The sequence below is a fragment of the Ammospiza caudacuta genome, chromosome 2, assembly GCF_027887145.1.
Source record: "Ammospiza caudacuta isolate bAmmCau1 chromosome 2, bAmmCau1.pri, whole genome shotgun sequence".
In the NCBI taxonomy this organism is placed as follows: Eukaryota; Metazoa; Chordata; class Aves; order Passeriformes; family Passerellidae; genus Ammospiza; species Ammospiza caudacuta.
Window position 1 is genome coordinate 104781346 of NC_080594.1, and position 19424 is coordinate 104800769.

At 43.3% G+C, this 19424-nt stretch overlaps 1 protein-coding gene across 1 annotated transcript in view; it reads left to right on the plus strand.

The window, feature by feature from the left end:
• Positions 1 to 12553, plus strand: part of NHS (NHS actin remodeling regulator) — a 247011-nt gene extending 234458 nt beyond the window's left edge. The window contains exons 5-9 of the mRNA XM_058825258.1: positions 1616 to 1808; positions 4921 to 5052; positions 6299 to 9256; positions 9750 to 9876; positions 10592 to 12553. Of these exons, the coding sequence (XP_058681241.1) occupies positions 1616 to 1808; positions 4921 to 5052; positions 6299 to 9256; positions 9750 to 9876; positions 10592 to 11216 (4035 nt within the window). The 3' untranslated portion in view covers positions 11217 to 12553. The remainder of the gene's footprint in view (positions 1 to 1615; positions 1809 to 4920; positions 5053 to 6298; positions 9257 to 9749; positions 9877 to 10591) is intronic.
• Positions 12554 to 19424: the final 6871 nt, after the last annotated feature.

Genomic DNA, 19424 nt, shown 5'->3' on the forward strand with positions numbered 1-19424 from the left:
TGTGCTCTGTGTGTGTGCAAGGATGGGTTTTTTGCATGCATGCATCAAACTTGGGGGGGGGGGGGGAGTTACCTAGGAAACAAAGTCTTTTGTGCTTGAAGTTTATATGAGCTATTCACGTCTGCCTGCCGGGAATCGGCACAAAAGCTGCAGGCAGAAAGAAGGCTGCAATGTTTGACTGAAATCCTACGTGGGAAAAGAGGGTTTTCTGCGGGCGGGAGAAGAGGAAACTTGTGTTGTCTTGGGTCTGGGGGTGCTGCAGGAGGTGACACTGACCAGGTAAGTAAGTGCCTCCGACAGTTTAAACAGCAGCTGCAGAGTTAAGGTCTTTAATGCTTTTGAAGCCGAGACGTAAATTCTGTTTGGCAAGCCTGAGATGGTTAATTCCCTCAGGATTTGTGAGGAGCCTGGGCGGAGGAATGGCCAAAGTACAATGGCAGAAAGGGCATGATCCTGCAGTGTTCAACACCCACCTGCTCAGGGCTCTGCCATGCAGAGCAACATTTTATTTTTGCCCTGTTTGCTACCGAAACTAAAACTGGCAAATAAAGTGTAAACAGCAGGCATGAAGGAGGGAAGGCTGGTAGTTAAGCAGCTGGGAATTCAAGACTGAAGAGAAAGCCTGTCTGAAAGGGATTGCACTTCATTTTTAAAAAATGAGAGGCAGACAGATGTCCTGAGCTGGCCAAACAGTTGTCACAGCTTAAAGAAGAATGTATTAATGGAAGAAGGGAGGGAAATTAGGCAGAAGAAGGTAAAGGTAAGTTTCTCCCCTCCATCCCTTCCAAACAAAACAAGAAACTTTTTTTTTTTTTTTTTTTTTTTGCAAACAAAGAGACTCCCCCCCCAACCCAAGCTGGCAGCTAGCACCATACGAAAACACACTTGCTTTATTTCTCTTTGCAAGACAAGGTACTGGGGGATTTGTTGTTTCTTCCAAAAGAAAATAAACCACCTGTGTTTCTTTCATGCTGTTTACTTTTCCCTCTGTTTCTTCATGTTCAGCATCTACTACTTCTTGTAATATGCTGTAAAAATATGCATGGTTTCTAAACAATCTTTTTAATTTCTCCTGGTGGTGGATAGTCTTTTATTTGGTTGTTATCTCCCTGTCCCAGCACTGTCAACACCTGCCACTTGCACCACACAGCTGCTGGGTGGCTGTACTAAGGTCTGCTCTTGGTCTGTGTTTGTACAAATGAAATGCAAATGGTCATTCTGAAATATGGATGGGTCTTCTTTAAAACTTTGGACCTTCTGATGCTTGAATGAATGGTTATATGAGGCCAGTTGCAGATGAGAGCCCACATGCCTAATGCTTGTGGTAACTGAGGACACGCCATGGCTACGCACGAATGCAGGATGTGCCCCTTCTGACAGAGGAGATGGCCTCTAAATGTCACTGTGAATGTGCTGAGTTCCAGTATGCTGAGGTGTTTTTCTCCTATTAGCAGGATGTTAAGTTTCCATTGAAGAATGGGTGGTGCTGTGTGACTTAGAACGATTCCTTCCTGCTTCCCTGTAATTGGTTTCTGATTTGTGTGTCTGCTTTGTTTCAAAATTAGCATTGTGTGCCTGAGTGGGAGACACTGATTTTGAATGTATTCATTTGCAGTCCCATCCACCAGAAGACGAAGATACAGATGTCATGTTAGGGCAGAGGCCGAAAAATCCAATACATAATATCCCTTCTACACTGGATAAACAAACCAATTGGAATAAAGCACTACCTCTCCCAACTCCAGAGGAGAAAATGAAACAAGATGCCCAAGTGATTTCTTCTTGCATTATCCCCATCAATGTCACTGGTACAAATCTCTTCTATTTCTTTTTGTATTTATTGCATGGTTCAAGGGAGGTCAAGTACTTATTTTGTTTATTTGAAGTCATGGGATTGTGCAGTCTTGGGGCAGAGATCCTAGCTTGAAGATTTAGTTTCTGAAAGACAGTGGGCTAAATTCATCCCTTATGTGTGACTGCTGGAGTCACTGAAGCTGCATCTAGGATTAATTTGGCCCATATTTTCAGTCATGTTATATGGTGTAACATGAGCCTAGTTCCCTGTATAAACAATGTACTTTTGTTGTGTATATAACCTACAATCTGTATTAACAAAGACCTCAAATAACTTTTTGAATGTAGCTGACTGAAATAATGCAGAAAGCCACCAAAATTAATCATATGATCATCATGTGTAGCAGGAGAAGAGAAACTAGAGAATGTAGGCTACTATTTGCAGTGCTTTAAACATGCAAGGCATGAATGTGTAGCATGCAAACCATCGCTCTGAGATCTCTTTACATGCAGCTATACTGAAGGTATAGTAATGGCATTTTCTTTCATTTCTATAATGTTTGGATATGTTTGACTAGATTTATTTTAAGGAGAACTTGTTTATAGAAGCAGCAGGTATCACTTGTTAAATGTGATAGATTACTTATTTTCAGAATCAAAAATCAGGCTGTTTTTCTCTTTCTCTTTTTCTCTTTCTTTCCTTCCAGAGGGCTATGGTAAATGTAAAGTTGATCTGAATTTTCCTCAATAATATTTTCAAGTACCAAGTTTTGATTAACTTAAGAGCATAAAGTGGGTTAACTTTCACAGTTATAGACTTCAATGTAAACAATCAGGAAAAAAGAAGGGGGCTTTCAGTTAGCCTTCATTCTCCAGAAAAAATATTTGTATTTAATTCTATTTTCCCAGTAACTGGGGGTTGGGATGAGGTCACAGCCCCTCACATCCATTGTTCTTCCCCATGTCTATCAGTGGTACACAAACCTTCCTGCAAGATAGGCTGCAGGATTCACCATGGTGCTGGGGAGAGTTGTATGCCCACAGGCCAGCCCCAGCTCACAACCAAGGCTTTTGGGCTTACAGCATCATGGTCACAAGTTCCCAGCTCCCCTCTGTCCTGGCAGAGGAGGTGACACTGCACAGTGCCACCAGCCCTGCCTCCCTGCGGAGGTGGCAGCCAGGAGTGGGTGTCCCTTTCTCCAGAACAGTGCTCTGGCCACAGCAGGGCTGGCAGCTGGCTGGCAGGACTGCCTGCACACACCCTGCTGGGCTGCAGGTCAGCTGGTCAAGGTCATAGGCTGGGCACTGCCTCTGGAAATCCCCACAGAAAGTCAGAGATAATGTGGCTTATTTCCACAAGGTAAAGCTGGCGATAAAATGATGCTCCTTCTAGTTTCAATACAGAGCCCTTTCTAGCAGGCTTACCTAGTGCAGCCAGAGAACAGTTAGGTCTGGGACCAATGTTAACTTTTCCAGTAATAGCCATTTTTGCCTAGACTCCACCTGCCATACATTGGAACCAAATTTCCACTGATCAGTTTTACAGATCAAGAATGGTATGTAATCTTCTGGATGTTTATGTGTATCATTCTCATTAGCACTAATGGGAATAATTTGTATGCATCACGGGGAAGAAATACCCTTTTCCACTTTCCTCTCAGAGATGACCCCCGTGCATCTGGCACACAGAGCATGTTCAGCTAACTCACAGTTGCTGGAAAACCAGCAATGATGCTGATTGATTTTTTGTTTCAAAGAGTTTGCTTTTAGTTCTCTGATTTTGTTTTTTAAGCTTCTCCCAACCCTGAGAAATGTTCACTTTTTTGAAAATGATTGTTGTTGGAGTTTACGGCACTTTTGTTCCATATTAAAGAAAGTTCTTCCTCTGCTTATTCCAGGGGCATTGGTGGTTACAGGACATCTGTCTGAAGCCTCTATTTCACTGTAGTAGATTTCAAGAAGAACTTTTACAAGAAAGTTACTTTTTAATGTTTTACATTGTTATGTAATGTAATATGTATGTGTATGTCTGTGTATAATTATGTTTTCTATAATTATACGCTATTAAACTAGAGCTTCTTATCAGGATTTCTTTTTCCTTTTGTTTGCTTTAGTTTGTTCGTTCTTCTTAAGATTACAAACCACTGTACCAGCAATCCTTATGTTAGTGTTTTTATGGACCTGGCACATTTTTTCCAACCTGTCCCATGTCAACTTTAGAGAGCATGAGTGAGCATACAGCTCTGCAAAAAACCAGTGCAGAGGGGCACTGGCCTTCTGGTCAGTCTCCTTTTAACTTTTGACTACACAGCGTAAAATCAAACTGAAAGACACGTCCCTTTGCTATTGCCATGGAAACATAAAGAAAACAATGAATTCTCACCTATTCTGTATGAAGGTGGTCATAAACAGATGTACTCAAGAACTTGTGCTTCTAAGTCTAAAGTGAGGATCTTGATTCCATGACCTGAGCAGACTCCCACCCTGTGCTGGGCATGTGGGAAAATCAGGCCACTTCCTGATGTATGCAAGTAAATGGCAGCTCCCTGTTAATGTCACTCTCAGTCATGTGTCATTGTCACAGAGAATGCTCTCTAAACTTGCATGGTGACTTGGGCCCATTTTAGCTGTCTCCTTCCTTTTTGAAATGTTAGCTCCCTTGGCATATTGGTCTCCTAAGAAGCACCCAACTACTGCAATATGGCATTAGAACCTTAAAATGTTTTCTTATGCTTATTTGCTTAAAATACGTCAGGCTACAGGTGAACAGATAATGCTTTGCAGATAAGTTACTATCATTGTCCCTATGACAGATAGATAAATAGCTGTAAGAAAGATGCCCTGCTACCAAGAGCTTTCTATTTGCTTTCCTGATTTTCTTTCCTTTTTCTGTTCTTTTTTCTTTCATGCCTTCTGTTATTTTTGGCAGACCAGGCTGCTGAGGGGGAGCTGGAATTAGACGTAAAACTGTGATATACTGTGATATAATTTACATAAGAGCTACATAAGGGCTCCCTTATGTTTATTCACAGGCTTAATCCAAGCTCACATGCCTCCACTGTGTTCCAGCCATGAAAATTTGTTTACTATTTCTAAAGGCTAATGAGACCTATTTATGGGTTGCAGGAGTTGGTTTTGACAGAGAGGCTAGTATACGCTGCTCTCTTGTTCATTCACAATCTGTACTACAGCGGAGACGAAAGTTGAGGAGGAGGAAAACCATCTCTGGCATCCCCAGAAGAGTGCAACAAGAAATAGGTGTAGTATAAATACACATCTTCCATAGATAGCTTTCTAACCAACTTAAATTGCAGGGATATGAGCTGGTAGCTAGTCTTCCAAAGAAACAAAACCTTGAAAGTGTAAATACTTGTAAAATTTAGGAATGACATGTTTTGTTCTTTTGATTTACTACAGTAAGAAAAGCTATATTACTCCATATGGCCTTGAAGGACTGGGGGCCTTACTGAGTAATATAGATGTACGTGTTCAGCTCTTATTGTGTAAATGTTAATCAGTTCTTTTTTTCTTTTTCATTTTATTTCTGTTATGAACCCATAGTTATGTGCATAAAAAGTAACTAGATTAAGTGAAAGTTTTTTCTTGCTTCAGGGGAGTTTAAGGTAAAGAACTGACAGATGTTACTCCACAAAGTGATGATGAGTTGTCACAACAGCTGGATAACTTAGATGAGTGGTTGAATATCCACCAGAGATACAGCTGCTGGTACTTTACGGGAGCTTTGCTAAACATTCCTTTTATTTATCACACTCCTCGATTCCTTCCTATTATTCTTTATCATCAAGAATATTTGCCTTAAACCTACCAAATTACCCCACTTTTTGTCAGGGTAAATTAGGAGCAACTCTGTTGAGGGCAAATTCAGTGTGAAATTCTTATTAACTCAAAACTAAACTAACAGAATTGCTATTTCTTAATATTCATCTGCACCTGAAGATGGCTCTGGTGTTTCAGTTGGTTGCCATGAAACTCAACTGGAAACAGAAGAAATGTGTTTATGATAGGGAATAAGTAATCAGAGAACCTATGAATGAAAGATCCTTTTGTCTTGCAAATATTCTTGATAGTAAAGAAGCAGATAGTGGAAATACTGAACAGACGGGAAGGAGAAAAAAGAATTATTTTTAGAAGCTTATGGAGTATTTTGTCCAGTAGCCACTCCCGAAAATTTTAAGTAGCTGAAATAATCTTAAGAACTGAAAACTTAGTATTTGTCGTAATATTTAGCACAGCAAGCTCAGCTCATTCTCACATTGAGAATGCATTGCAGAAGTCATGTTGTAGGACTAGAATTTCCCTACCTCACCGGCAGGAGATCTGCCTTATGAATTCTTTATACAGAACTTAAATTTGGTCCAATGCTCAGAAAGATTAAAAAATAAAGAATACAGAAGATAATATCTTCTTGGGTTGCTCTGTGGGTTGTCTCATGCCAGGAAATGTGGAGCTCTCTCCCACTCACCCAGCTTTCCATGTGTCCTAGATTCAGACGAGTCGCCAGTGGCGAGAGAGCGCAATGTGATTGTGCACACAAACCCAGAATTCCCTGGCTCCAGCAACAGGAGGTTGGGGACCCGGGATTCGGAGTGCCAGACGGAAGAAATCCTGATAGCTGCTCCCTCCCGGCGACGGATCCGTGCCCAGCGCGGGCAGAGCGTGGTCGCCTCCCTCTCCCACTCCACTGGCAACATCCTGGTGCTGGCAGACAATGGGGATGCAGTCTTTGCTGCCGCTGTGAGCAACCGCATCCGCTCGCGGAGCCTCCCCCGCGAGGGCGCCCGGGCCAGCGAGGGCCATCAGGATGCCACCACCAAGAGTGCAGGGTACGAAGCAGAGCACTTCCTAGCTGGTCAGGAGAGGATCCCGAAAAAGGGGAAGGAGATCTTGAGCAAGCAGAGTTCACAAGAGTGCCAGCCCATTGGTTTAACTTGTCCTCAGCACCTGCATAGCCCTGAGCACAGCATCAGCGAGAGGGGGAGATCGCGGCTGTCAAGGATGGTCGATTCAGGCAGCTGTGAAATTTCATCCAACTCAGACACCTTCGGGAGCCCAATTCACTCCATCTCCACAGCAGGAGTCCTGCTCAGCAGCCACATGGACCAGAAAGATGACCACCAGTCCTCCAGTGGCAACTGGAGTGGGAGCAGCTCCACATGTCCCTCCCAGACATCTGAAACCATTCCTCCTGCTGCCTCTCCTCCCCTAACAGGCTCTTCACACTGTGACTCCGAGCTGTCACTCAATACCGCTCCCAATGCCAACGAGGACTCCAATGTCTTCATCACAGAGCAGTTTGGTGACCACGCAGACAAGGTCAGGGGCCACAGGGCAAGCTCCTTCACATCCACTGTGGCAGATTTACTGGATGACCCCAACAACAGCAACACAAGTGACAGTGAGTGGAACTACCTGCACCACCACCATGACGCCTCCTGTCGCCAGGATTTCAGCCCTGAGCGCCCAAAGGCAGACAGCCTGGGATGTCCCAGCTTTACCAGCATGGCCACCTATGACAGCTTCCTTGAAAAGACCCCCTCTGACAAGGCAGACACTAGCTCACACTTTTCTGTGGATACTGAAGGATACTATACCTCCATGCACTTTGACTGCGGTCTGAAGGGTAATAAAAGCTATATTTGCAACTATGCAGCCCCAGGCTCCGAGAGTGGCCAGACTGGGAGCGTGACTTCCAGCCTAGCTGACTATGCCTGGCAGGAGTGTGTGAGCCACAGGAGGCAGGCACGGCAGTGCATCTCACTGAAGAAACCAAAGGCAAAGCCAGCCCCACCAAAACGCAGCTCGTCTTTGAGGAAATCAGAGGGCAGCACCGACCTTCCCGACAAGATAGAACCAAAGATCGGTGGTGGGCAGCATGTCTCTCACACTGCCAGGGAGATGAAGCTGCCCCTTGAGTTTTCAAACATACCTTCCCGAGTGGAAGGCCCCAACCTGCCAGCCAAGCAGGAGCTTCCCTGGCCAAACCAGGATGATGGTGGGTTAAAGGACACTCCATTTGACACCACCAGTATCCCCTCCTTTAAAGATGAAGGTGCTGAACAACCTCACTATGCAGACCTCTGGCTTCTGAACGACTTGAAATCCAGCGATCCTTACAGGTCCTTGTCCAATTCAAGCACTGCTACGGGTACTACAGTCATAGAGTGCATCAAGTCACCAGAGAGCTCTGAATCCCAGACGTCTCAGTCTGGGTCACGAGCTACAACCCCATCCCTCCCCTCTGTTGATAATGAGTTTAAGCTGGCCTCCCCGGAGAAGTTGGCGGGGTTAGCCTCACCCTCCAGTGGGTACTCCAGCCAGTCAGAGACGCCCACCTCTTCTTTTCCGACAGCTTTCTTTTCAGGACCATTGTCTCCAGGGGGGAGCAAGAGGAAGCCAAAAGTTCCAGAGAGGAAGTCATCGCTGCAGCAGCCACTCTCAAAAGATGGCACCGCCTCAGTGAGCAAAGACCTCGAACTTCCGATTATACCTCCTACTCACCTTGACCTAAGTGCTCTTCACAATGTCTTGAGCAAGCCCTTCGCTCACAGGCACCAGCTGCACACCTTTAGCCACAGCAAGCAGAGCGCGGTTGGGGACGGCCTGCAGCCCGGCCCTCCCTCTGCCCTCGCCATCACACCCTCCGTTCTCAAGTCTGTCCACCTCCGGGCAGTCAACAAGCCTGAAGGAGTGAAACATAAAGGCAGTACCCCAGACCTGCTCTGCATACAGGAGACCACCTTGATGGCAACTGAGGTCTCTCCAGGCAAAATGAGGCCACTCTTAGCTAAGAAACCAGTATCACGCCAATACTCTACAGATGAGGCCATAATGCTGTACATTGACACTTCCCCAGCAGAAGCAGGCCCTGGAAAACCACCTTTAGAGAAAAGCTCCTCTTTTGGTGGGCAGAATAGCTGTGAGAGAGAAGCTGTAACTTCAGCAAGCATGGGTCTGGTTGAAATCAAACCTGGGAATGACCAAACACACCTGGCCGCTGAACACTTACCAGAAAGCTCTCCGAATCAGACATGTGCCATCCCCATGGATGGCTTTCAGAAGGGCTCAGCTGTCCCCACAAGTGATGATGAAACAAAGAAATCTGTCCAGGGAGCAGAAACAGTGCACGATCTTCAGCAAGTGCAGGCTCAGCAAGAGCTCTCCACAGGCAGCGAGGGGAAGGTGGAAGTTAGGCCTGTGGATGAAAGCCCAGCTCAGGCTGAGGGACCAGCCATCACCTATCATTTTAAGCACGAACCCGACGTAAGCCACCATGTGCCTGGGAATATCAACTATGAAGCAGAGATGGCAGCGGTAGATTCACTCAATGAAGAGGGTAGCAAGCAGGAAAACGATATCACATCAGGTATCCCAACCAAAAGTGCCTCTGATGACAGCAGGGCAGACGAGACGGTGGGCGGCACAGATGAGCCTTCGCTGAAAGGTCAGTTGGGAATTCTTTCTGTGTCATACCCAATCAGGTGGTTTTGGATGGGATGGTAGTGGAATCAAAGCAGAGTGGCACATCAGCTTCCCTCTGTAGGTTTAAGCATAGACACCCCTTGCTTTGTCTGTTAGTTGGCCAGCTAGCCAGCTCACAGCTATTTAAACTTTTCCAAAGTATTCAGACTGCATTTGTGGTATTTATTTCCTCCCTTGTGCTACATTTCAGCTGAAAAGATAAAAGTGAGGAGCATTGGCCCTGGGTACAAGAGAGTTTGATTATCACAGCTATTATGTAAATGGGAGATCTTGTTTCAGTGCTCCTTTTATGGGAATATCCAATATGGAACAGACATGACTTTTAGATTAGAGGGAAAAGGCTGTATAGTAGTATCACCCACTCAGTTGTGAGCGGAGCTGGTGCCTCCAACTGGCAGTGCTCTTGCAAAGTGCAGTGGAGTCTGACTCATAACGTGGCTTCTCTCCTTTTTAAGAGTCTTCTCCAAGCGACGAGTCCATCATGTCTCCACTGAGCGAGGAGTCACAGGCTGACACTGAGGATGCCTTTGTGTCTCCAAACAAACCCCGCACCACTGAGGATCTGTTTGCAGTCATTCACAGGTGACCGAACCTTGTGGCAATGGGAAATGGTAACATGCATCCCTGCACAGCTGTCCACTAACAATAGCTGCAGGATGGTTATTCTATGTTTAAGTCTTGTCCTCAAACTACATTTTTCAGTTAACTCAGTTTCATTTTCTAAAAGGCATCTTTAAAACATGTTTTATTATGGCCTGGAGTGCAGTCTGAGTACCTTCATGGCATGTGTGGGGTGCTTTACAGATAAAAACATCAAGCTGTTCTCTCTAACCAACATACACATCTTCAAAGCAAACTACCTGCAGTGGTTCCTGTCTTCTGCCTACCAGTCTACCAGCTCTAGTCTGGTGAAAGAATTGTTGCAGGGAGAAGGGTATGAAAAGGTATCTCTTCAATTTTAGAGTATTTTGTAGTCAGCTGAAATTTGGGATCACAACTGAAACTGAAGTTTTCTGATACTGAATAGATTATGCTGCATATTATTACTGTCTAAATTTCTGTATGTATTGTTGTCTTTACAAAGACTTGGTTGTGTATACACTGTCTTGGAAGAGGCTGGATGATGTTGAGAGGAACTCTGCAGCTCAGTGCCATGAGACACTGATAGCCTCCAATATTTTACAGAGGATTTGAGAGAACTGGCTAAATATAAAAGCATCTGTGAAACTCCAGGAGAGCGCTAAGCATTATAGTACAAAAATAATATATGAAAGAGTTCTCCTTTGTGTTTTTACAGATCAAAAAGGAAAGTTCTTGGGAGAAAGGATTCTGGAGACCTTTCCGTAAGAAACAGATTGAGAGCTTCATCTGGGACCAGCAGCCAGCCTCCCACCAGCAGCACACTGCCTACCAGCAACCTGCCACCAGCCAGCAACGTGGGCACTCCCATCAGCAGTCAGAGGTCCCCCGGGCTCATATACAGGAATGCTAAAAAGTCCAACACATCCAATGAGGAGTTTAAGCTACTGCTCCTTAAAAAGGGCAGCCGATCTGATTCCAGCTACAGGATGTCTGCCACAGAGATTCTGAAAAGTCCTATTTTGCCGAAGTCTCCCGGAGAGCTGACAGCAGACGCCCTTCAAAGCACGGAAGAGTCTCCTCCCACAACGAGCCCTGATGCATTATCGCCGCTCTCCCCCTGCTCCCCCAGGGTCAACACGGAAGGGTTCTCCTCCAAGAACTTCCCCATGTCGGCGTCGTCGCGCGTGGGGCGGTCGCGGGCCCCGCCGGCGGCCAGCAGCAGCCGGTACAGCGTGCGCTGCCGGCTCTACAACACCCCCATGCAGGCCATCTCCGAGGGGGACACCGAGAACTCGGACGGCAGCCCCCACGACGATCGCTCTTCTCAAAGCTCTACATAGGCTGTGCGGGTGCCAGGACCGGGCTGCCAACACCACTCAAGCTCTTAAGGATGTCAACGTAAGAGGCCAATGCTGTAGGAATCACAACAAAAAAGGAACAAAAAGAAGAAAAAGAGAACAATCACAGGGCAATATCAATGCTTCGGTGTGTATGCATTTGGAAGACGCTGGGGAAACAAAAGGACTACAGCTGTAGCTATTTATTACACTACATTTTCTAAAAGGATGAAGAAATGCTATGCCTGTTCTGTTTTCTTTTGGCTTCATTTGGTTTATCCCACTCTCATTTCCATTGCCACTGTAGATTTCAAGACTATTCACTTTCCATGGAGTTAAAGGTGACTTTGGGTGGGTTTTTTTCCCAGAAGCTGCCCATCTAGAAACAAATCCCTCACTGTAGTGCTTCCCTAGGGAGAAAACACAAAAAAAAAAAAAAAAAAGAAAATGCTCTTGAGAATTGGTATTTTTCTACACTAAAATGAGCTGAAACAAACTTTAGAAAAAATTAACAAACATATGTAAATATCATATTTTTGATAAAAATTTGTAAATAGAAGTATCAAAAAGTGGACATGGCAAATGATTTACTGCATAACAGCTTTGTTTATAGAAGACAAATGAATTCAATTGTAATAACTGTATTCTGTGAATACCATTTTCATATCAAACATGAAACATGGCCACCAATAACCACTTTCAGTGTGACAGGCCTGAAAGATGGCATTGAGCAGTGGAAAGCAGGAATTTTCCAACTTAGTTAAGGAAATTGAAAGGCTGACTGTGAGGGGATTAAAGAAACCATTTGTCTTTCTAAGGCAGTTCTAAAGAAGCTAACTGGAAAGCAGAGCTGGGAGGGTTACCGTGGGGAAGATGAGTGTGTTTCTGACAGAACAAAGCTGGGTCTGATGCTAAGCCCCGAAGGGTCCCACCCCACAGCCTCCCCTGGGCCTTTATTCTTGCAGGGATTGCTTCAGAGAGGATAGATGTGAGAGGAAACAGTACTTAACTTTCATATTCCTATTAGGCTATTGGGACACATAACACAGTCATAACCTGGTACCTAAAATCTTTAAACACAATTAGTTTCTGGTTCATAAAAGGAAACAAATAAATTATAAGCATGCAAGAAGCGCTTTCAATTTATCAATAAATATCTGCAATGAGTTTTCAGTGAAGCTTTCTCTTTGTGCTGATGAGATTCATGCTACCTAAATATTTACAAAAATGACACTGTGAAAACATAGCTGGGAAATAGGTATGTGTATGCATTATTTATATTCATTGCTGAGCTGAGGAGGGGAAAGCTCCAGTTCATTGTGCCAGCCACATACAGTAGGGATCTTGTCTGGGTTTACCAGAAACACAGAACAGGGTGAGGGACTGGGTTGGGGTGGGAAAGGAGATAAATCAAAGTAGCTGCTTTGATACAAATGAAGGCAGGGAGATAAAAACTGAATTACTTGAAGTTACTTGAATATTCTCATCTTAAAACCACAAGAACCCATGAGTTGCTTTATACTTTTAATTTTTAAACAGAATAAAACCAACAGGCCTGATTCTCCTTTGGGCCACCACAATTTCCACTGATGTAGCCCCATCTGTGCCACTTAGAGGACAAGGCCCTCTTTAGCCAAAACTCATGCAGTTGCCATTGGTTGCTGTAGTATATGGTTAGGAAAAGAGGAAAGATTAGTGCAGAGAAAATAGTGAAGGAGGAATGGAGTATGCAGTAGAACAGATCAAGTAGGATGGCAGAAAGAGCGTTCTTTGGTATAAAGGTATAAAGGAATCAACTAAAAGCTGGCTTTAAACATAAGTAAAGGACTGGAGGTGGGATGTGTGAATTTTTATTTTAATTATGTAACGTATAAAGCTGAGAGTTATTTAAAGAAGGTAGATCATGTTTTAAAGAGGAAGGTTCTATCTAAAACTGTTACAATTTCAAGGAGTCAAAGCAAATCAGAGCAGTTTAACATACTCAACAATTTATTTCCCAGAAGGTCCACATATGATTTTGTCTAGAGATTGCCACAAGACATGTATTATTCAGTTTCCTACTGTCCTCCTATGTCACCAGATTGCATTCAGTTGATGAGGTGGAGTCACTGTGCATGTGATAGTTGTGTTGGGATGAGGGGTGATCCACCAGTTGAAGGGCTGCGAAACTGTCTAAAATAGTTTTAAAAATGTAATGGGAGAAAGGTTTTGGAAACAAAATCCTAATCACATTAGTAGCTTAGGTAGGAAAATAAGTCTGAATACAAGTGAAGTGGATGATTGAGAATGTTTTAGGACGAAATGCTCAGCATAGAACAAACCACCTTCTGGAGAATTTGAGAAAAGCTAATTTAGATAATGTGCAGAAAATCCTTAGTTTGTCATCTTCAGTCATTTTCCACAAAAATTTTACCAGAAGCACTTTTACAAAATGTTTAATAGTCCTGAGTTAAATAGTCATTCAAAAAAGTAAAGAGAATACAGCTGAATTGACTTTGATGATACCGTTGTTTATTACCAATCAATAATTTCACAGACATCCTAAATAAATACATATGTATACACTAGGGTTTTTTTTTTTACCAGAATAATGAGGCAATATTTCACATACAGAACAAACACAAAACAATCCCACTGGAGTATAGTCTCCTTTTGCTTAATTTTCTAATTTATATTTAGCAGACTGAAACCCAAACAGATTCTAAATTCTCTATGAAGAAAAGAGTTGAGAACAAATGTTGAGAGTCAGAGGAAGATGAATGGCAGGGAGACCTGTAGCATTCCAAGTGTGCCATTAAGGCACTGAGGACAGGCCACAGAGCTAAGGGAACATCACTCACCTCTTGAGACAGGGTACAGTACGTGCCTCAGGTAACTGCTGAACCATCATTTCAACCTACTGTTCTGTTGCTTGCACTTAAATTATGAAAATTATTTCTTAAGTTATACAGCTGTGTTCTGAAAAATAACATCTTCCCCTTTTCTTCTTTGGTTTTTTCTTCTTTTTTTTTTTTTTTTTTTGCCTTTCTGTTTTTCTGTTTTTGTTGTTGTGACAGCATAGAGGGCGAGGGATAGTTGTAGCAAATAAAGCATATGTTTGCTTTTGCCAAAGGTCAGAGATTGAGTGCATTTGCTGCAATGGTGGCAGATAGAGAAATACTGTAGGTTATGACTTAAAAGAATTTTAAAAAATTTAAGAAGGTTACAGTGTAACTATTTTGGTACTAGCACCAGTTCATGCTGGCAGAAAAGACAATGGTTTATGGACTTGCATCCATTTTGTATTTTTGTAATATTTGTAAATATGAACTTTTTAAATTGTTGCAAATATGGTTTCTTTTGTAAAATGTTTTCAAAGTTTACATTAAATCCAAGCCTTTGTATATTTTAGAGCTGTGCAACACTTTAAGTCTTGTATTTATTTTTAGTAAAAACAGTGACAGTTTCATTGTGAACCCCTCTCAAAAAATGTGTTGGAAAAGTTTGATTACCTAGAAAGTGTGTATAGAAACTGCAAATAAACGTGACTGCAATTAAATCACATTTTCTCTTTACTTTCTTGTAATGAAATGTGAAGTCTAATCTACAGACCACAAGTATGCTATTTCCCAAGGTCACCTTCAGCACATTACCATTTCAAACCTATTTAATTCTGCTTTCTCTTCTACTGATTTTTCATAAATTGAGTAAAGGAAAATGTCTATCCAAAACGCCACTGACTTTAAGTGCCCACCAGTACAACTTTGCCAGAATCTAGTAACTGCTGAATTCACTATGTGGCTTTTGCAGGTAAGAAAAAGCTAAGGGAAAAAATAGCTGGGATGAAAAATGGTGGAGAGACCACTACTTTATCTTCAGCTGGGAAAGGAAACAAATTGCAACACTTCAGACTCAAGATATCAAGAATCCAGGAGCAGGATCTTATCAGATAAAGCAATCCTTGGGAAAAAAGGGAGGCCACAGATTATGAACACAAACTCTGAAGAGCAAACACTAGTTCATTTTAAAATGGTTCAATTATCAGGAGATTGAGATGTCAGGACATGGAAGCTAAGTGTTTAAACAACAGACCCTCACAGGTCTCTTTGAAAATGGATATGAAAATGCACATCAGGAAACTCAGGTTTCAGCTGTCATCTTGTAAGTAGCCTTGAAACACTGTACATGGTGCTTAAGAAATGCATATGGAAAAAAAGGCTGAAATGTGCAGGTCTGGTGCTACAGAAAGCATGGCAACAGAGGAACTTTGGGGAATACTGCTACAGGGCTATCTGCAATTATAGTTTTCAGCACTATGAGGACTGCTCCAATGATATGGTACCCTTAGAGCAGTCTCCAAGTGTGACTCAGCTGGCATAACATTTAACCAAATGGTCACATAGTTAATGATTATGTAGATAATTTCCGGTGGTCTTGTGTGCCTTTCCCATCCCAAAAACACAGGTAAGCAAGATCTGCACAAAAAGCTTAGCCCACAGGGGCAGACACAAGCTGGTTTTCCATCTGCCCATTTCCGCCTGTATTTCTTCATGCTCAGTGAAGGAAAGACTAAACATTAAACGACACAAAATATAACCAGTGTTTTTTTATATATGTAAGGTCCCAGGCCCCAAGAGGGCAATCCTGGGCTACCTGGTCTGGGATAGCCACAAAATGTTGTATCCTAGAGGGCAGTCATGGACTGTCTACTCAGAGGTGCATTTGGGATACCCTTGAACTAAATTATGGTGAAACAATGCCAAAAAATCAATCAAAAAGTTTTATTTATGGCAGCAATTATTTAAATCTTATGATAGGTTAATCAGCCTGTCGCAGCAATGATTTAAATAGTTCTGAACAGTCCATGGATTGACCTTTTTAGGAGAGGACGAAAGGAAAAAGGAATCCATAATTGTGGATCCCACTGTAGTCTGTTTCAAAATATTCTTGCTCTCTCAGTAATCATCACTCTCTGATGGTGGGTACCACCAATCAGTCAGAGCAGTTAAGTTGCTAGCCAGCAAGCCCAAGACTCATGGGGTGACACACACCCACATTAGCCCAAGACTGTGTACCTAGGATCCCACCCATTCAAACCAGGGAGGACAGGACCACTCCCTCACAAGACACGTGCTATAGTCCCAGGGTCAGCAGAAGGAAATCATGAAAAGGCTAATGGATGGTGTCCCCGCACAGGCTAGCAAAATCAGTGCTGGAGTGGTCAAATTAAGACACCCGAAAAAGTGACTACAGAGAAATGTGATGTAAGCCTGAGTGCACCACCCCCTTGACAGACCAAGGCAGAGACAAGAATGCACTGGAGAATGCCCAAGATGGAAACCAGAAGCCTATTCCCACATAGATGGGGGATGGGCTGAGACTGGATTAGGCAACTCAACAACAACACACAAGGATAAAACCTGAGAATCCAAGTTGATACAGTAAGGATTGGAAATTATCATTTCAGGAGCAAGGCTGACAACCTTTGGGCTCTGCTTGCTGCAGCGAAGCACACAGAGAAACTGTTGCTAAAGGAACTGCAAGAGAAATATTCAAGTAGACTGGAGGACTCTTAAATCAAAATGACAGTAAGCCTCACTCCCTCCACTGAACATAGAAATTAAATTAAAGTAAGGTACCCCTTGGACATCACTCCTTTGTGGTAGCAGAATAGCTAAAACAAGGTACCTCTTGAGGTGTGAAGAGTGGGACTTTGGAATTTACTTAAGGCACCCCTGGAGAAGACCACTCCTGTGCATTTGTTGAACTGTGTTTGCTGCAATACTGCTTGGAACTGCAAATGAGAAGATCTTGCTCTGGACTATGGATCACCGTTCTGATACTAAGTGTGGTGGTCAATGTAGTTACATTGTTACATGTTCAATGGTATTTGCCTTGTCCATATGCTCGGCAGAGTAGACTGCTAGAAGCAAGAGTCACTGGAACCTCACCTGGGGACAGCCAGGTGGAACTTAGCCTCAGCCATGTCTGCCTTCCTTCGCTTAGGTTCTCCTGATCCATTGGCTTTGAGGTTTTTTTATGTCCTTGTTTTAAGAAATTATTTCCCACACTGGATTTCTTTTGAGGGGGAAGATTGTGCATAGAATGAAAGAATTTCCACTAACAAATCTAACTGATGTGGACAGACATCTCTGTGAGAAGCAGCTCACTTTTCCGTAGAACTGAAAGAGGACAGTATTCAAACAAAAAAAACTATTTATTGATATCACTGATTCAACTGAGTTGTTTCTCCCCTCCGAGAGGTAAACACAGACACCTAGTTTAAATGGAAACCTTTTTATACCCTTTCATGGCCCAGCATGATCCTGTCCCCTCTCCCACTGGCTGGGTAGTCATGGACTTATACTCTCTCCTGAATACATACTCTTCTTCTTGGGGTCCTAATTTTAAATTTATCAAGGCCTGTTCAAGGTAGCTGGATCCCAAAAAATAGAGCCCCTGACACCCCTAATCCTGTGCATCATTTCCTGATTCCATCATCTGAAAGGTTTTAACTGCCCTCTGTAATTCTGGATATTCTCGTTTGAAATGTCCCACCTTTCCACAATACAAGCACTTCTTGGGACCTGTCTACCAAGTGCTCATTATCTCCCATCCTCTTCCCTGGGGTCTCCTAACATTCGCTTGAAGGCTTCTTTGGGCTACTCCTCTTCTGACGCAGCTCACCAGAGCCCAGGCTAGCTCTTGAAACTCCGGCACTGCACCACGCGTGGGGAACTGCCTTGGGATGGCGATTTACCACAGGCAGAGCCTGTAGAGCCACTTGCTGTACAGCGCCAGATATAAGCTACAACAGGGACAAGGCAGAGGAGAAAGGAGGAGGCTCTCTCTCTTGAGGTTCCACAGGAAAGGGTTTATTCCAGGTGAAGGGTATAGGAAGGAAGAGCCCCGAGCACCTCTGTGCACAGGTTTTTAAACTGATTCAACTCAGGGTGGTTACAAACAGTTGTCCAATGGAGAGATTTCAGGGGATGAGTAAGGAGCGTACATCATTTGTTTGGGACCAATCAGGGTAGGGGAGAGGAGAGGGTGGGTGATATGAGCCACTGGGACTTCCAGGAGTATTCCAAAGGAGTGTTGCAGTAAGGGACTGGCCCACGGTGAAAGTGGCAAGAAAAGTTCAGGGATAAGGGGCGGGGTTGCCTTGACAGGCAGGGAAAGAGCTGGAACAAAGAGCAGGGAATGTACAACAAAAGGAACCACAACAAATCTGATTCCACCTGTGCCCATAACCATGGGGGCCCATGGAAGCTTCCATTAAAGACCTGCTTTATTTATTATCTATAATAATATTGTCTGGAATTCTCGATTCAGGAAACAGTACTGCCTCTGCACAGTGTGAATGCAAAAACTTTGGTTGAGTAATAGATAATAGAGTGGACTGCTAAACAAAACGCTTGTTTTCTTTAGCACTCAGCAAGCAGAAGCATAAAGCAGGATACAGCTGGTCTAGAGAAATAAAATTCCACTGAAAACTCTAAAATTCTTCTGTAACTACTTCTAGGAATCATCCATGTGATGGTTTAGCTCAAACTAAGGAAACAGAAGACTCTACCCTACATCAGTATAATGTGCTTTTCTGGAGACAAACTTTATTTGTCTGACATAGAGCTGCATCAGTCTATATTTGCAGAAAATCTACACGTGAAAATTACACTTAAAAAGCTATTATTTTCATAAAAGATAAAAAAAGGAGCATGATGCACATTAGTACAGAACCAGAATACCCATATGTCTTCGCATTTTAAACACTGATTAGAGCGTGAAGATGAAAGACATTTCCAGTCAGTATTGCAAAACTGCATTTCACTTCTGCAGAGTGACTCCTCGCATGACTCCTCAGAAGACAGTGTTACAGGAAGTGATGAATAGTTTGGAGACAGATCTTTGATAAGAATTACACACTTCAAAATAGTGTCTCTTGCACCATGCAAAGGAAACAGCTGTAATTCTTAATTTAAAATGTTACAAATGAAAAAAATATTAAGGAGTATTAAAGAGTCAGAAAGGGGGATATACTTGTAGAACCCAGGTCTGACTGTCCTGAGACAGCAGCAGCCACCAGAAATAATTCAAGATCAAGGGGATCCATCCATTTCCCATCAAGGAGAAGGTAGCAGCTGTAAAGAATGGAGCAAGGGAGGGTAGTCCATGCTTGGGATAGCAAGCAACATCCTTTTTTCCCCACCTCATTCCCCAAGGTCCCTCTGC